Here is a 15,559-nt window from a genome sequence, read left to right as displayed (position 1 = left end):
TAAATTGTGCTTTTAATTTTCTTATGATATTTAATTTATAATTTTTGTTTCTTAATCTTTAATTATTTAATTTTAATCTCTCAATTTTATAAAATTTATAATTTTAATTTTATTAATAAATTTTATTTATTAACTATTAAAATTATGATGTTGATTATGAATTTATATATAGAGTAAATGACTAGATAATTAATATTTAATAATATTTAGATTAAATTATATATTAAATTTTTATTTTTATCCTAATTTTATTATTCTTTTATGAGATAAAAATAAAAATTAAAAGTATATTTTAGTTTAAATATCATTAAACATTAATTATTATGTCATTTAGATCATTTTTAATGCTATTACTTCAAGAGATAATGAACAACCATTTAGTATTGAGATAAAAATTGTAAAGTTTATAGAATTAGAGTAAATTTATAAAATTACAAGTCAGAGAAACAAAATCGCAGATTAAATATTATAGGGATAAAAAGTGAAATTTAACTTTTATTTTAATATTTAATTTAAGAAAAAAGTTAGAAGTGAAATCACAGTATAATATTTTTTGATAATGTGACAATTAATGAGATGAATTTTTTTAATAATGTGGCATTTTTATGACAAAACACTAGACATGGCAATAGGCAGAACAAAGGTGAGTTTTGCTTTTAATTCCCATATTTGTCCTCGTAAAAGGCCAGCGAGTTCTGATTTAGATAAACTCATAGGGAAATCTTAGTGCTTTTTTTTATAATTTTAATTTAGTTCAAAAATTTTAAATAAATTATATTTTAAGTTATTAATTATATATAATTCAAATAATATATAAAAGTAATAAAATAAAGAGAGTGGAAATAAGTGAAATTATTTGATTAAAAAGAAATAAAAGAGTAAAAAATTAAAAGTAGTGGGTCTCATCTTTTTATTTCTTTCTCTCCTTTTATATATATATATATATATATATATATATTATTTCTTATATATTTTTCTTTAATTAAACAACTAAATTTCTACTCTATTTTTTTTTTACTTATTTTTATTCATTTTTTTATTTTCCTTCACTCTATTTTTCATATATTATTTTTCTTTATCAGAAACACTAAAATTGAGTTGAGATCAAGCGAGTATTCACATTTGTATGTTAAATTGCCATGCTTATGTGACACTTGGTGATGTTATCATTTATACTACAAGAAATATCTATAACTTATATTATATTTTTGTGTGGATAAAAATATTTTTTAGTGACACGTATTGTGTCTGTTGGGATTCAAGCAAAGTTCCACGTCGTTCAAATAAGAGGATGGACATAAGGTTTATATATACACAGTTTGTCTCCATTGGTTGAGAGGCTTTTTGAGTGGTATCCAAAAGCAAAACTGTGAGGGCTTGGGCCCAAAGTGGACAATATCTTACTAACATGGAGACATGTGTATATGTGTAGTAATCTCCAATGTTCAACAGTGTCTTTATAAAATATCTATCATATATATGATAATTTGTTTTTATAGTATTATTATAAGTGACACTTGATAACAAGAATATTAATGGCAGCTAGTTAGCGAAATCAAAATCAGTATTTTTGTGATGGATATTGATGACAAGCACAAGAAAAGTCAATGTTATTGAAAAATTCAGGGACCACAAATAAACAAACAAAATTGTAGGGTACATAGGCTAAAAGCTTATTTAAGATGAATTGATTTGCAAATAATGTTTATATAAGACTAAAATAGGAAAATTATTCTTGTGTATATATAAACCAAAATGAAAAGATGATGTTAAACAAAAATTAATTTTTTTATATAAGTTAACATTTGCATTACCTACCCATTGACTAGAGTTGCAACAAGATCACATAAATAGAAAGATAAAAAAAAATAGTCCAAAAAAATAATATTTTTTTCTCAATCAGGCATGCACGACCTCATAAGGATTCCCTCGTTTCTTTGTGATCAATCAAGTTCAACAATGGTAGCTAGATAGTCCTATTGCAACTAGTCCTAGTCACGACATTCTCTACTCTTTCTCCGCGTTCCAGCTATGTCTGATTTTGTTCCCAACAATACTCTTCGTACATCCTACCATGTAAACATCAAATAATCATCGGTTTTCATTGCTTTGAATAGTTCTGATTACCAAACTCATATGCAGCGTTTTGATTACTGTTTATTCAAGTGGCTAATTTTTTTATTTTTATTTTTTTTATATCTACGTGGTTGATACGAAGTATGATGGAAATTTTTTATATGATTGATCCTCATAAAAAAAATCTAATTAATCATATTTAATGAAGTCTCCATTTTTAATTACTTTTTATAAACAAGACTTGAATTCTAGAACTTGTGAAGAAATATAAGTAATACTTTTTTAGTTTTTAGGAAGATAAAAAAATAGTCTTTCAAATATGACCTTTATTATTATCAGTTTTTATTTATGATGAATGTATAAAGAATTTAAAAACCAAATAAAGAAAAGACGGACATTATGTTGATTGGATTCATATCACGTCTTTTTATTCTGTTCCAATTGTCTCACCAATAAAAAAATTGATACATTATTTAAAATTTTCATCTATATTTTTATCTCTTTTTACATTGGTCATTTTTTTTTATCTCTAGTTTAGGGAAAAAAAGGAAAGTTAATAATCACACTTAAAATGATTACATTATTTTAGCTTGAAATCTCGTAAAAAAAATGTTCATTCTTTTTGTATACAACTTACCAAACATATTTTTTTTATAAGACTCCAAACTTCAATCGATCTATTTTTTTTCTCACTCAAATTAGGTTGTGTCCTAGTTATTTTCTATCTTTTAATATCTAATTACAAATATAGCAACTACTTACTCCACGATCATGGTAGGTTGTATGTACTTATGAACAAAAACTCCTCCACACAAATCAATAAAGTGGCTAATCAAAATTTTATCAAGACATAAAAAATACGAAACAGTGTATTTTTACATGAACAATTGATAAGAATACTAATTTTTTTCTTGTTAATTAATTTGATCTATCTAAACTATTATTGTAATATTATTAGAAAGATCAACAATAATTTGAAATTAAGTCAAAGAAATTATCATGAATTCGATGTATTTTAGATAAAACAAAATCTTCCTAATCTAAGATAAAACTAACGAAAAATAGATTAATGTAAAAAAATGATAAAAATTAATACAGATAAATATTTTAATGTGTCAATTTTCTATTGGTAAAATATTAATTGAGACATAATGATGAGATGGATGATTTGACTCCATGTTAGTTTTTATATTTATATTTGACTAAACAAAGATGAAAATTAGGAAAGATAAGTATTTTTGTCAAACTCAGTTATGATAGCTGGCGTTAATTCATTTGACCCTCTTTTCTGAAAAATAATTTAAGAAAATCAAATCCTAGAGAGGTCAATACTCGGGAGCCAGTTAAATTTTTCAAATATTTCGAGCAGAATGTCACATTGCTACGACTATATATAGAGACATCACGAACCAGGAGATAAAGCATTCAAGTTTTCAATCAATCCATAGAACACCAAATTGAGGTAGAAGTTATTCATGGGTGTTAACATGGCAAAATTTGAAAAGTTGTTGGTAGCTTTGTTCCTCTTTGCTGTTGCACCTTGCATAGTCTTTGTGGATGCCACCTTTTCCAAAAGCATGTACATCACTTGGGGTTCTCAACATGCATCAATGCAGGGTGAAGACCTCCAACTTGTGTTGGATCAAACCTCAGGTGAAAAATCCATGTTTAATTTGCATCCAATTTAGATTATCTCAAAAGATGTTTGTCTTAGGCAATAGTAAACATTTGCATTTTGCTTATCAAAAAAAAAAAAAACATTTGCATTTATGATCAAGAAAATAATATAAAGTTCAAAGGCTCAAAGCATGTTGCAGCTTATTTTTCATGCGTTGGAAACTTGGAATTGAATATTATTCTTAGAAAGGAATGGAAATAATGATCTAATAATCCAATTAATACAAGTGCATGTATTCATTTAGTAGTTATAGGCAAAATTTGTAACCAATATAAATAATATGTTGATTGATTGCATTAAAGAAAATGTAAAGGATTCCTCCATATTCTCACATTAACTAGAAATATTTGGCTTTGCATTGGAATTTCAGGATCCGCAACTCAGACAAAGAAAGCATTCTTATTTGGAAGTATTGAATCACGAATCAAGCTGATACCTGGTAATTCTGCGGGAGTAGTTACTGCTTATTATGTAAGTTCATTGGAGCTAATAATTAAACTTTTTTTTTTTTTTCTGTAATAAGAACGCGCAGAAGAATTTCATATCAACTAACATCATCAAAATTAGCACAAGTGGTTGAATATTTAAGTTCCTTAATCAAGGGACTCAATTCAATCCTTGACTTGTGTATAATGTTGTGATTAAAAATATCACTTTATCTTTATAAAAGTCTATTTGATGAGAAGAAATTATACTTATTTATTAAACCAAAGAGATATTGTGTTAGAGAGAATATATAGATTTTACAAAAGTACTAATGCTTCATAACGAAATGTGTGCAGCTATCCTCTACAGGAAGCCAACATGATGAGATAGATTTTGAGTTCTTGGGCAACATTTCAGGACAACCATACATTGTCCATACAAACATATATACACAAGGAAATGGAAGCAGGGAGCAACAATTTTACCTCTGGTTTGACCCAACTACTGATTTTCACAATTACACCATTCACTGGAACCCTACTGAAGTTGTGTAAGTTGATAAAATATTAAACTCTACAAGCACAAAGTGAATTCCTCATTCACTTTTCTTTGTTCCATCCATAACAAATAATCAGTTAACAGTTATACTTGTTATGAACACACTCCTTGTCATTAATTGAAATTTGTTAGAAATCATAAAATTTGATAAATCTCACTTCTTATTTAATGAATCTATCATAATTTTATAATTTTTTATTAAATTTTAACTAATAGTAAAGAATATGACAAGAGTGTGTTCCATCATACTTATACCTTTTGATTGTACATGATCTAATTATTGATTTGTTACCATAGGTGGTATATTGATAGTATACCAATTAGGGTGTTCCGAAACTATGAAAATGAGGGCATTGCATACCCAAACAAGCAAGGAATGAGGGTTTATACCAGCCTGTGGAATGCAGATGATTGGGCCACTAGAGGTGGGCTTGTAAAGACCAATTGGAGTGGTGCACCATTCATAGCCAAATTGAATCATTTTAGACCAAGGGCTTGCAAGTGGAATGGAGCAGTGAGCATCAACCAGTGTGCCTTAAATATCCCTTCCAATTGGTGGACTTCTCCCACATACAAGCAATTGAGTTATGCCCAGTTTGGCCAGTTGAATTGGGTCAGAAACAATTACTTGATCTATGATTATTGCAGAGATACCAAAAGATTCAATGGACACATGCCCCCTGAATGTTTCAAATCACAATTCTAAACATGAAGAAAGCTGAAACGTGTTTTTTTTCTTTTCATTTATTGCTTTTGTCTCATTTGTTTGTGTTCCAATCTCTGTGATTTCATTCTTGTTAACCAATTGAGTTGAATAATATATACTGGTTTTGTGTATTGTAATTCTGTTTCATCATCATTACATGCTCATGAGTTCTTAGTCATACGGTAATACCAATATATGAGAATACAAGGGTGAGAGTAAGATAATAAATGACAAAAGTTTGGATGACAATTTTATTTTTGGTATTATTTTTACCAGACTATGTCAGTAGTCCTAACCTATATTTAGCAAAACTCATATGAGTTCACTGATAATAAATATCGTGTCTCTTCAAAACTGATTTAATGTCCTGTATATTATGCATTAACTCGAATGAGAGCAATCTTCCTTGTTTTAATATGTCTAAAGGGCCTCATATTACTTAAGAATCAAATAATTGATCATTTATAATCACCATGCATATTTACACACCTTAATCCTCATGACAATAAAGAGTTCCCTGAATCAAAGCCTAGGATTCTACTTCCATAGTCTTCACAAAGGACCAGAATACATTCAAGCCCCTACTTGAAACACTTATGTTTGGTTCCACATCCTAAATGTGTTTTTTCATATTCATTAAAAAGATATTAGTTATAGTTTTCCACCAAAAAAGTGATTCTAATGAGTTTTCAAACAGGCCATTAAATTGTAACATTTGAATGAAATGAAATTTAATAGGATTTGTAAATCCTCAAAACACATTAAAGAATATAATTCAAATGTAGTAAATCACGTATACGATAAAAAAAAAAAAAAAAAAAGTTCTTATAAGCCAAATACACAATCTAACCAAGCTTCCATGACATGACTAAAATGAAAGAGAGGAATCCGAAGGAAAACTAGAACAGTAGACAGATAAAGTTGCATACTATTTGCAACAAATAATTCTTGCACTGAATTCTATAACCAAGGACGGAGCCAAGGGGGGACCTACGGGTGCCACGGCCCCCCCAACAATTTTAATTTTTTTTTATATACATATATATTACTATATGGCACCCCCTATTTTTAATATAAACTCATATGTATAATTAAATGAATAACCCAAATTTATTTTTTTATTCAATTTTTGGACTTCTGGTACGGCCTGCTATGTGGTATCACTTTGGAATTTTTTTTTTTTTAAAAAAATGTAGCGCCTCATTTGATCATTCCAATTCTCGGCCCCCCAGTATTGAAATCCTGGCTCCGTCCCTGGATATAACTAATTAACGATGTTGGAGTTTTGTTCCTTGGATAGGAAAAAAATTTATAAAAATATGTCGTCTGTTTTAAGCAGAAGACAACAAAGTGCATATTTCTTTGGATAGGAAAGAAATCCATAATCTTTCTTTTATTTCTATCACCGTTATTTAATGCATTTTTGGGTACAAATTATTTTCAAATAATAATAGTATTTAAAAAAAAACTTTAGAAAAACTCAATGAACTAAAGAATTATTTTCTTATAAAATAAGTTAGATCAATCCTATTTATCATTTGATCTGGAATTGTTAATTAAAAATTATTGATTTTTTAATGATTATTTTAAAATTTGCACCTAAAGTAATGTATAATTAATTAACAATGTAATTTTTTTTTACACTTTTAGCGAATAGCATTAAACTAAAATTTTAACATTACAACTTACATGACATTTTTGTAAATTTCATATTTTTCCCATTTCAAAAAAATGCTAGTATTTCTTGTCTTCTAAATTGTCCATAATGTCATGAATCACACTTTCTATGATACTTCATTCTTTGAGTTCTTTTTCCCAGCGCTGAGTAAATTACATTAAAGAGTTTTTTTTTTTTTTTACATGCATGTTTTTCCGTACGTTCATCATAATTTTAAACTATTATTGAAATATAAACTAAATAATTCATCAACACCTCATTATGGAACTGTATTATTCATCCTCCTCCAACGACAACATTCATTCCACACCATCACCAACTTTTTACATTCAAAGAACAAATGTGAAGCATTCTCAACTACCACATTGCATTCATCAAATATCTCCCAAGTCCTGACCATATTCAATAACATTTCGTTTCAACAAATTGTTCAAGTTTGGTAGTCTATTTAACCCGCTTCCCATGCCAGCATTTGCACTTTTGGTGGTATCCTTTAACCCATATCTTTCTATAAAAAATCATCCTCTGGTTCCATGTGAGCATGCCTTATTATTATCTCATATATGCAGTTTTTACTGTGTAGTTTCCTTATTATTATCTACTTCTGTTTCTTTCAGAGCAACACCTCCCAAAAGCTCTTTCAACTCCCCCAAATTGTAATCTCCCATTGAAATAACTCCCTATGCCACCTCCATTCCTATTCCCATTGCTGAACAGCTAAGTCTCCCAACACCATGCACCCTTTTGTTTTGAGATACAATCTATGTATTGTATCTCAAACAATACAATCTATGTATTGTTTTGAGATACAATCTAAGTCTCCTTGCTGAACAGCTAAGTCTCCCACCTCCATTACTTTAGTGCTCGAACAATAATGTACCATTTGCAAACTGCTAGGCTTAATCTTTGTCTTCCCACTGAAAACCCCTTCAAAGAGCCACTTTTTCTCCCCTCACAAACCATTTAAACTTGAAACAATATAAAACTAATAATTAAAAAAAAAAAAGAAAAAAAAAGACAACGGATCTCTTTATCTAAGCCAACTTCTCATATGAATTGAATGGTTCTATCACCATTAGATAATAGAAGACACATGCAAAGGTTGAAATCATAAAATAAAATAATATGAAAACACCAATAGAGTGCGAGTTGTCATCAAAATTTATGTTTTTAAGATCCCTGGCCACCTTGCATCCAACAATACATCAGGACAAATACATGCATTCTAGATTATTATTGTTTAATGAAGGATTTTTTGGTTGTGTCGTGGATTCATTACTAACATATCACCTGCTGCACCTTCTACAAAATAAGTTGGAATCAAAATGCATACTTTCAATTTTTTTTTTCTCTTAATTTACCTTCCTAGGTGTTATTATCAATGAATAATTTAATCAGAAATGCTAAGAGCTATTCAATTATAATATTTGCTCTTTAATCAAGATTGTCTGTATCACTGTTTGAAGAATTTGATGACGATGAGAATAGAAAATAAAATAGCAGTTAGTTTTCTGTGTAGATTATAAGAAAAATGGAATAACTATGTAAGAATAATTGACTAAATTTTGTGTGGTTCATGTTAAAATCGGCCAAAAAAATGGTTTATAAAAATAAAAACTAATAAGTGAGTGAGACTGAAAATAAATAAATAGTTAATATTTAGTATTTAGTAGTTGTTCAACCCCAATTTCATGATATTGTTTACAAAAGTGATAAATTTTAATTAATTGAGTTAAAATTAATTTTTTTTATTTATATGAAAAAGACATAAAATTTATGGATCATTAGAAACATAGTTAAAGTTGAAGTTTTTTTACAAAGGGATAAAATTTAACTTCAATTAGACCCAGGAATGTCAAAAAAAAAAAATTTGTGTCAATGAATATTTTCTGTTAAAATATTCTATGAATAAAAAATAGATATAATAAATGAATATCTACGAGTAACTAGTATCATAATATTTATATTTATGTTGCTAATATTCAATTACATAATTACATATCAAATTTGTTTAAATTTGAGAGGAAAGTATTTTAATAATTTAATTAAAATTTTAAATTAAAGAATCTTAATTAATATAAGATTATGTAAAATATTTGAATAATTTAAGTTTTAACTTTAAATTATTATTTTTTTTATAAAAAATTAATAGAATAAATAAAAGTTATTATTGAAAGATTTAAAAAAAAATAATATTCACATATTTTCATGAATATTAAAAAAATACGTAAATATTCACTTAAAAGATACCTGCACAAATATTATGATGAAAATAGATATAGAACCAAACTAAAATTTATTATATATATATATATATATATATATATATATATATTCATAAAATAACTAAATTTATGAAATTTAAATAATCTTATTTTCTTATCTTTATTTACAACATTATATAATTTTATGTATATTTCAAATAAAAAATTATATTTTTAACTATTCATGAGATTGTAACTAAATATACTTCATCTGCTTAAATATTTTTATATAATTTTATAGAATTTACATAATTAATTAATTTTTTTATCATGATATTTGTATGTATAATGTATCAAATTTTGTTCCATGAATAATTTTTTATTAAAAAAATTATCTGATTACCTTTATTTATTATTAAAAAGGATCGAAGTATTTTATATCTCTAATAATTATAGATAAATAAATATTAAACATTATAAAAAATTATAAAAAAAAAAAACTTACTAAAAAATGAAGGATAAAATAATAATTATAAATATAGATATTTTGTATATATAAATCTCAAATTTGAGAACTTAACTGACGTACAACTTACAAGTTGTTGGTATAATTATTTATATTTAATTATTTATGACAATATAAAAAATTTAGTTTTATAAATAAGTAAATTTTGAAACGGCATTGGAATTTGGAATACACGATTACCTGGAAATGGAAATGGAGTGAAAGGACAAAAGTACCCTGTGTGCGTATTTGTTTGTTCTCTCCTCAGCCAGTGATTTCGGTGTTGTTGCTGTGAGATCGTTCGTGTTCTTGTAGCGCAGTTGATAGGGTTAAGGCCATGGAGCGCATCATCGGCACCAAGTACAAGCTAGGTCGCAAGATCGGAAGCGGATCCTTCGGTGAAATTTATCTCGGTCTCTCTCTCAATTTTTCTTCACAACTCTCATTTCCAAATTATTATTATTGCTGTTAATGCTAATGCTATTATGTTCTGATTACGATTCAATTCAATCCAATTCTGCAGCGACGCATATGGATACCTTTGAGATCGTCGCCGTCAAGATTGTATGCTGCTTTCTGCTCCTACGATTTTTTTTTTTAATTAGTGCAATTTCAGCTTCAATTGATTATTGTGTGGTTGTGGTTTCGCTTCGTTATAATCAGTCATTCTCGCGGATTCGGATTCTTAAACCCTTCATTTTTATTTTTTTTTTAATTTTTGTTTTCGTCGGTTTGATGGTGCAGGAGAACGGTAAAACGAAGCACCCGCAATTGCTTTACGAGGCCAAGCTCTACAATATTCTACAAGGAGGAAGTATGCCTTGTTATTTTTCTTAATGACTTGAAGGAATTTGTCTTAGTTTTTAATTAATTGTTGGTATTGTGTGTGCATGTATGTGTGTGTGTGAGTGAGTGAATGAGTTGGTGTGTGGAGGTTGAGGGTGTTACTGTTAGGAAGTTGGTGAAGCAGTTTGAAAATTTTGATTTTTTTTTTAATCCAGGTGGCATCCCGAGCATAAAATGGTGTGGTGTAGACGGGGAGGAAAATGTGCTTGTTATGGATTTGCTGGGACCTAGTCTTGAGGATCTCTTTGTCTATTGTGGAAGAAAGTTCTCCCTCAAAACCGTGTTGATGTTGGCCGATCAAATGGTAATTATTATTGTTATTGGACATATGGGTTATTGAGTTGTCTGCAAATTGTTTATGGGTTCAGCTCAAAGGACTGCAAAATCCTCCTCGTTATGGCCCTTTTTGTTGTGCTTTCTCAGCCTTGTTCTGTTATTTAGGCTTGGGGAAAAATTGCCGTTAGCATCAGTGTGTTATAAATCTTGTTATGTGTTATTTTGTGCAGATGAGTAGGATAGAATATGTGCATTCTAAAGGATTTCTACACAGGGATATAAAACCTGACAACTTCCTCATGGGGCTTGGTCGGAAGGCAAACCAGGTGACTATCCTGTTGTTATGGTTTCGCTTCATTTGGAGTTGACATGCACTGTCATACCTTCAGTTATTTGTTGGCATCAAATTAAATATACATGTAATCATGGCGTACTTGACAGGTTTACATAATTGATTTTGGGCTTGCAAAACGATATAGGGACTCCACAACTAATCGCCACATTCCTTACAGGTTTCTAACTTTCTATTATATTTATAATTTTTCATTGAATTATTTCTCTCTCTACCGTTTTCTATTATAATATATTTTTTAAGAGTATTTCTTTCTTTGTTTTGTTCTTCTCATACTTGGTAAAAATGCCAGAATTAATACTATTAAGTTGTACTGCACAGAGAGAACAAAAACTTAACAGGGACTGCACGCTATGCAAGTTGCAATACTCATCTTGGGATTGGTAAGTCAGAAGAAGTTATTTAAGCTCTTCTCTCTAAATTAAATGCAATTTTTCTCTATGTTCAATTTCTATTTTATTTGTAGAGCAAAGTCGACGGGATGATTTGGAGTCACTTGGGTATGTGCTTCTCTATTTCCTCAGAGGAAGGTATGCCATTCTTCTCTAAATGTTTTGCTTTCATGGGATTTTTTGCAAGTATCCATTGTGAGCTATATAATGAAATGTGCTAACTTTTAAATGACTGAATATTTGTGTTTAGCCTTCCTTGGCAAAACCTAAAGGCAGCAACAAAGAAGCAAAAGTATGATAAAATATGTGAGAAGAAAGTATCAACTCCTATTGAGGCAAGTGTTTGGACATTACTTTGATGATTGATGTTAAAGTATTTTTTTCACAATTCTTATTTGTTTGTTATTTTTACAGGTTTTATGCAAGTCTCATCCTGTAGAGTTTGCTTCATACTTTCATTACTGTCATTCTCTGACCTTTGATCAGCGACCTGATTATGGATTCTTGAAGCGCTTATTTCGGGACCTATTTGCTCGAGAAGGTGACTATTTTAATGTTTTCTTGAATAATATGGAATCAAATAATTTGCAGGATTGTGTTTTTATTCCTTTGGAATAGCATACTTGGATATGGAAGTTATTGCTATTATAACTGAATGTTGGGATACAACATGTCTGATTAAGTATATCAAAAGAAAGGAAGTGAATTTCTTAAAAGAAAAAGAAAAAGGCAAATGTGTAATTTACCCCTTTTGTCAGCATCTTTAGAAGATAGTTTATACAATAGCTGCAGGACAGTGGAACTAGACATAACTCTGCAATCTTTATATTCTACACACGCATACTTGGTTTGATGCACTGAACAACACTAGCCATGTTCAAAGTTCAAACCATGAAGAAATATATGATGTCAAGTGGACCTCTTGTTTTCATTGACACACTCTTTTATTATGCATAATTCATGTTCAAATGTGATGTTAGCAATATTTGTCTTTGTTTTTATATCTACATTTATGCAATTTTTCTTATTGGTATGTACAGGTTATGACTTTGATTATGTATTTGATTGGACTATTTTAAAGTACCAGCAGGCACAAAAGAATAGAGTTCAGCCTCGCATATCAGTAAGTATATTGGCTTTACATTTATAGAGGTTTGAGTCTTCCCATGCTTGTAATACTAATTTTTTTCATATTGCAGACGGCCCCCGGAGCAAGCAACAGTCCTGCAATACCAATGGATGTGGACAACCATCAGGGTTGGTGCATCTGAAATTAGTTACATAATTTTTTGTGATTCTTCATAAAACATGTGTCTTGTTCTTTATTACTTATTGGCAGGTTTTAATGTTTATTCAGGGGATATCTCAGCAGAACGCACTAAATCAGGCAATGTTACTGGTTCTGGTGTTAAAATTCAGTTTAAATCACCCGTTGGTAAAAATTTGGGTTCTGAAAAGCCTCTTGACAAGAATGTAAGTCATCCTTAAGCAAATACTTATGAATTATTGCTATGATTGTCTTGCCATGCTGAATCACAATTCTTAGGTTGCATGCTATTATGATTTAAAACTATGAAATAGATCAATGTTTAGCATTTATCAAGCATGATTTAATTAATTTATTCATTTAATTGTAGATTTTTGGTGAAGCAAATATACCCTCTACCTCATACTCTTTTGCTGACAACTTAAAAAGGAATTCCTTGAAGCCTGCCTTGTCCACTGAAGCCCCTGGACATGGGCAGGGAAGTAATAAAATTGGCCCTTCAAGTAGCTGGATTTCATCTCTGCAGCGCATGTCTTCTGCCAAATGAATGTCCAATATGGTAATTTTCTGGTTCATAATAAATATTCTGCAGTGACTAGCGAGTTTTATTGTCTCTATTCCTATTTTTGACTTTATATTATACTGTGTATCCAGGTTTGATTCTGATCAAGAAGATTCCTGTATACATTCGGGAAGCTGCAAATTCATTTGATTTGCTTGCTTCAACTTTACATTTTTGGTCAAGAATTCTAAAAGTGATATATCCATGGAGGCTGCATATGTGCTGCAAGGTTGATAAATTTCAAAGCTCATCTTCTGTTGCTTTTCTTCCTAAGGTGACTGCAAACGATTGTTTGATATAAATTACAGACTACCCACAGGCTTGGCTGCTTGCTGTAGATAGATTTCAAATGTGACACACAGCAATCTTGTGTATCCATGTTTTTATGTAAAATTAATGTGTGAATGTAGCCTGTTTCCCCTTTTTGTTACTTGCTGATAATTATCATTGGGCCATATAATATATGGTGACAGAGTTTCTTTTAAATTGATTGATGATATCATGAATTGTAGGCATACTTTCAGTTGGTTCTGTTGAGATATATTTCATTTTAGTTTCTGGCTTTTGTTGGATTTATTTCTACCTGGTTATGCTATTTTCCCTTCCTAAATAGTTTACAGTGCAGTGCAGTTATGTATATCATGTTTTGAAGCTTCCATGAATGAAATTTCTTTGAATGTGGGAAAATCTAGACTGAAGAGTTTTTTCTCGTTAATATTTTATCAATTGTTTTGGTGTTATGACTTCTTTCATCGCTATCTGGTCATTTGCCTCTGATGATGGTAAGTTGATATTCCTGTTAATGTTATCATGTTTTCAGAGAATATAACTATATCAAATCAGAGGCAGAATATTGGCGGAATGATCCCTGAATTAATGGTTTCTTAAGAGACATCAAAGGTAGTTTTCGGTGGCATCTATTTAATGCTTCCAAGCATATGATTTTTGGTATTATATAAGATGAGGTCATTTAATTATGTATTCCTGTATCTCATCTTTTTTTTTTTTTCATTTTGATTTAAATGTTACTCAAGGACTACCATTTTATGTTTTAAAAAAATGTTTTTCAAGGAAAAAATTTCGGTGTCCTGCCAATGTCAAATTTTGAATTTTATATAATTACTCATGGTTAGAACAATCTAAGAGTTTTCAAAATTTTCAATACACGGGTGTTGCTCAAGAAACACTCCTTTACTTATGGTAGCTCAAATTTGATGGTCAGCTAGATTAACTTGTATTGTCATTCTTGGAGGAAAGAAAATTGGTTTTATTTCAGTGTAGTTCAAGGTTTGGATATGAGCAGCTCAATTATCGGTTCACACTTCCTCTTTTGCAGGATTTCTTTTCTCAACCTATAGTCTCAAGGATGAAATATGACTGACAGTTATATTTATATGGATGACATTATCAACTGGAACATACCTCTCGATACAGGTTGGATTGCCATAGCACTTTGGGAATACTTCAGCTTTGTGACAAGCTTGAAATAAGAATTGCTTTTAATATGGATGTTGGTTAGCAATGATCTTTGAAGATCTATGATTTATGTGATTCTAACCAACATTTCTGTGAAGTTGACTATTCATTATTTCAGTTGATGGTCATGATCTGTGATCGATGATTTTGTTGCTGATGATAAGTAGGTCTTTCAAAGGAAAAAATATATAATAGAAAACACTGCACATGAAGGAAGCTCACTTTCATATATTTGAAACTATTTGGTACTTCCATGGTCCATATCCTTTCCATGTGTACAAGTTTAGTTCAATAAGATTGGCATCACATTTTTTTTACTAACATTATCTCCATTTGCATTATTTAAAAATTTTTGAAGACATTTTGTAAGTTAACATTTTACATTATCATAGGATAAAAAAAAATTAAATTCAAATTCAAAATTGTTTTGTATGAATGAAAAAAAAAATTATTTAAAACATAGAATGAGACTCTAGATTCCAAGTTATCCTACAATGTTTGATGTTGGTGCCTCAAAACACGTATGAGGCCAATGAAAATTTGATTGAAGAATTGTA

At 29.5% G+C, this 15,559-nt stretch overlaps 2 protein-coding genes across 7 annotated transcripts; both read left to right on the top strand.

Moving 5' to 3' along the window:
• Window positions 1-3,488: 3,488 nt before the first annotated feature.
• Window positions 3,489-5,581, top strand: XTH26 (xyloglucan endotransglucosylase/hydrolase 26). The gene is made up of 4 exons (XM_020362595.3): window positions 3,489-3,729; window positions 4,125-4,225; window positions 4,537-4,730; window positions 5,036-5,581. Exons 1-4 carry the CDS (start codon window positions 3,552-3,554, stop codon window positions 5,442-5,444), a joined length of 882 nt encoding a protein of 293 aa, XP_020218184.2. The 5' UTR covers window positions 3,489-3,551; the 3' UTR covers window positions 5,445-5,581.
• A 4,444-nt stretch (window positions 5,582-10,025) lies between these two features.
• On the top strand, window positions 10,026-15,323 carry LOC109800282 (casein kinase 1-like protein 3). 6 transcript variants are annotated; one of them, XR_002239945.3, is made up of 17 exons: window positions 10,026-10,244; window positions 10,355-10,395; window positions 10,576-10,645; window positions 10,833-10,981; window positions 11,184-11,279; window positions 11,395-11,465; window positions 11,627-11,688; window positions 11,772-11,835; window positions 11,948-12,032; window positions 12,112-12,238; window positions 12,738-12,820; window positions 12,897-12,954; window positions 13,037-13,170; window positions 13,335-13,523; window positions 13,619-13,755; window positions 14,347-14,426; window positions 14,863-15,323. XR_002239945.3 is itself a non-coding variant. In XM_020361064.3 (15 exons), exons 1-14 carry the CDS (start codon window positions 10,169-10,171, stop codon window positions 13,509-13,511), a joined length of 1,293 nt encoding a protein of 430 aa, XP_020216653.2. In that variant the 5' UTR covers window positions 10,026-10,168; the 3' UTR covers window positions 13,512-13,523; window positions 13,619-14,102. The 6 variants fall into 6 exon arrangements, 2 of the variants coding, with proteins under 2 accessions (XP_020216653.2, XP_020216655.2); XR_002239942.3 differs by having other exon boundaries at window positions 13,619-13,800; XR_002239946.3 differs by lacking the exon at window positions 14,347-14,426.
• The last annotated feature ends 236 nt before the right edge of the window (window positions 15,324-15,559 follow it).

The sequence above is a fragment of the Cajanus cajan genome, chromosome 1, assembly GCF_000230855.2.
Source record: "Cajanus cajan strain Asha chromosome 1, NIPB_CcT2T_4, whole genome shotgun sequence".
Taxonomy (NCBI): domain Eukaryota; kingdom Viridiplantae; phylum Streptophyta; class Magnoliopsida; order Fabales; family Fabaceae; genus Cajanus; species Cajanus cajan.
Note: the sequence above shows the minus strand (reverse complement) of the source record. Positions and strands in the feature narration are given on the sequence as shown.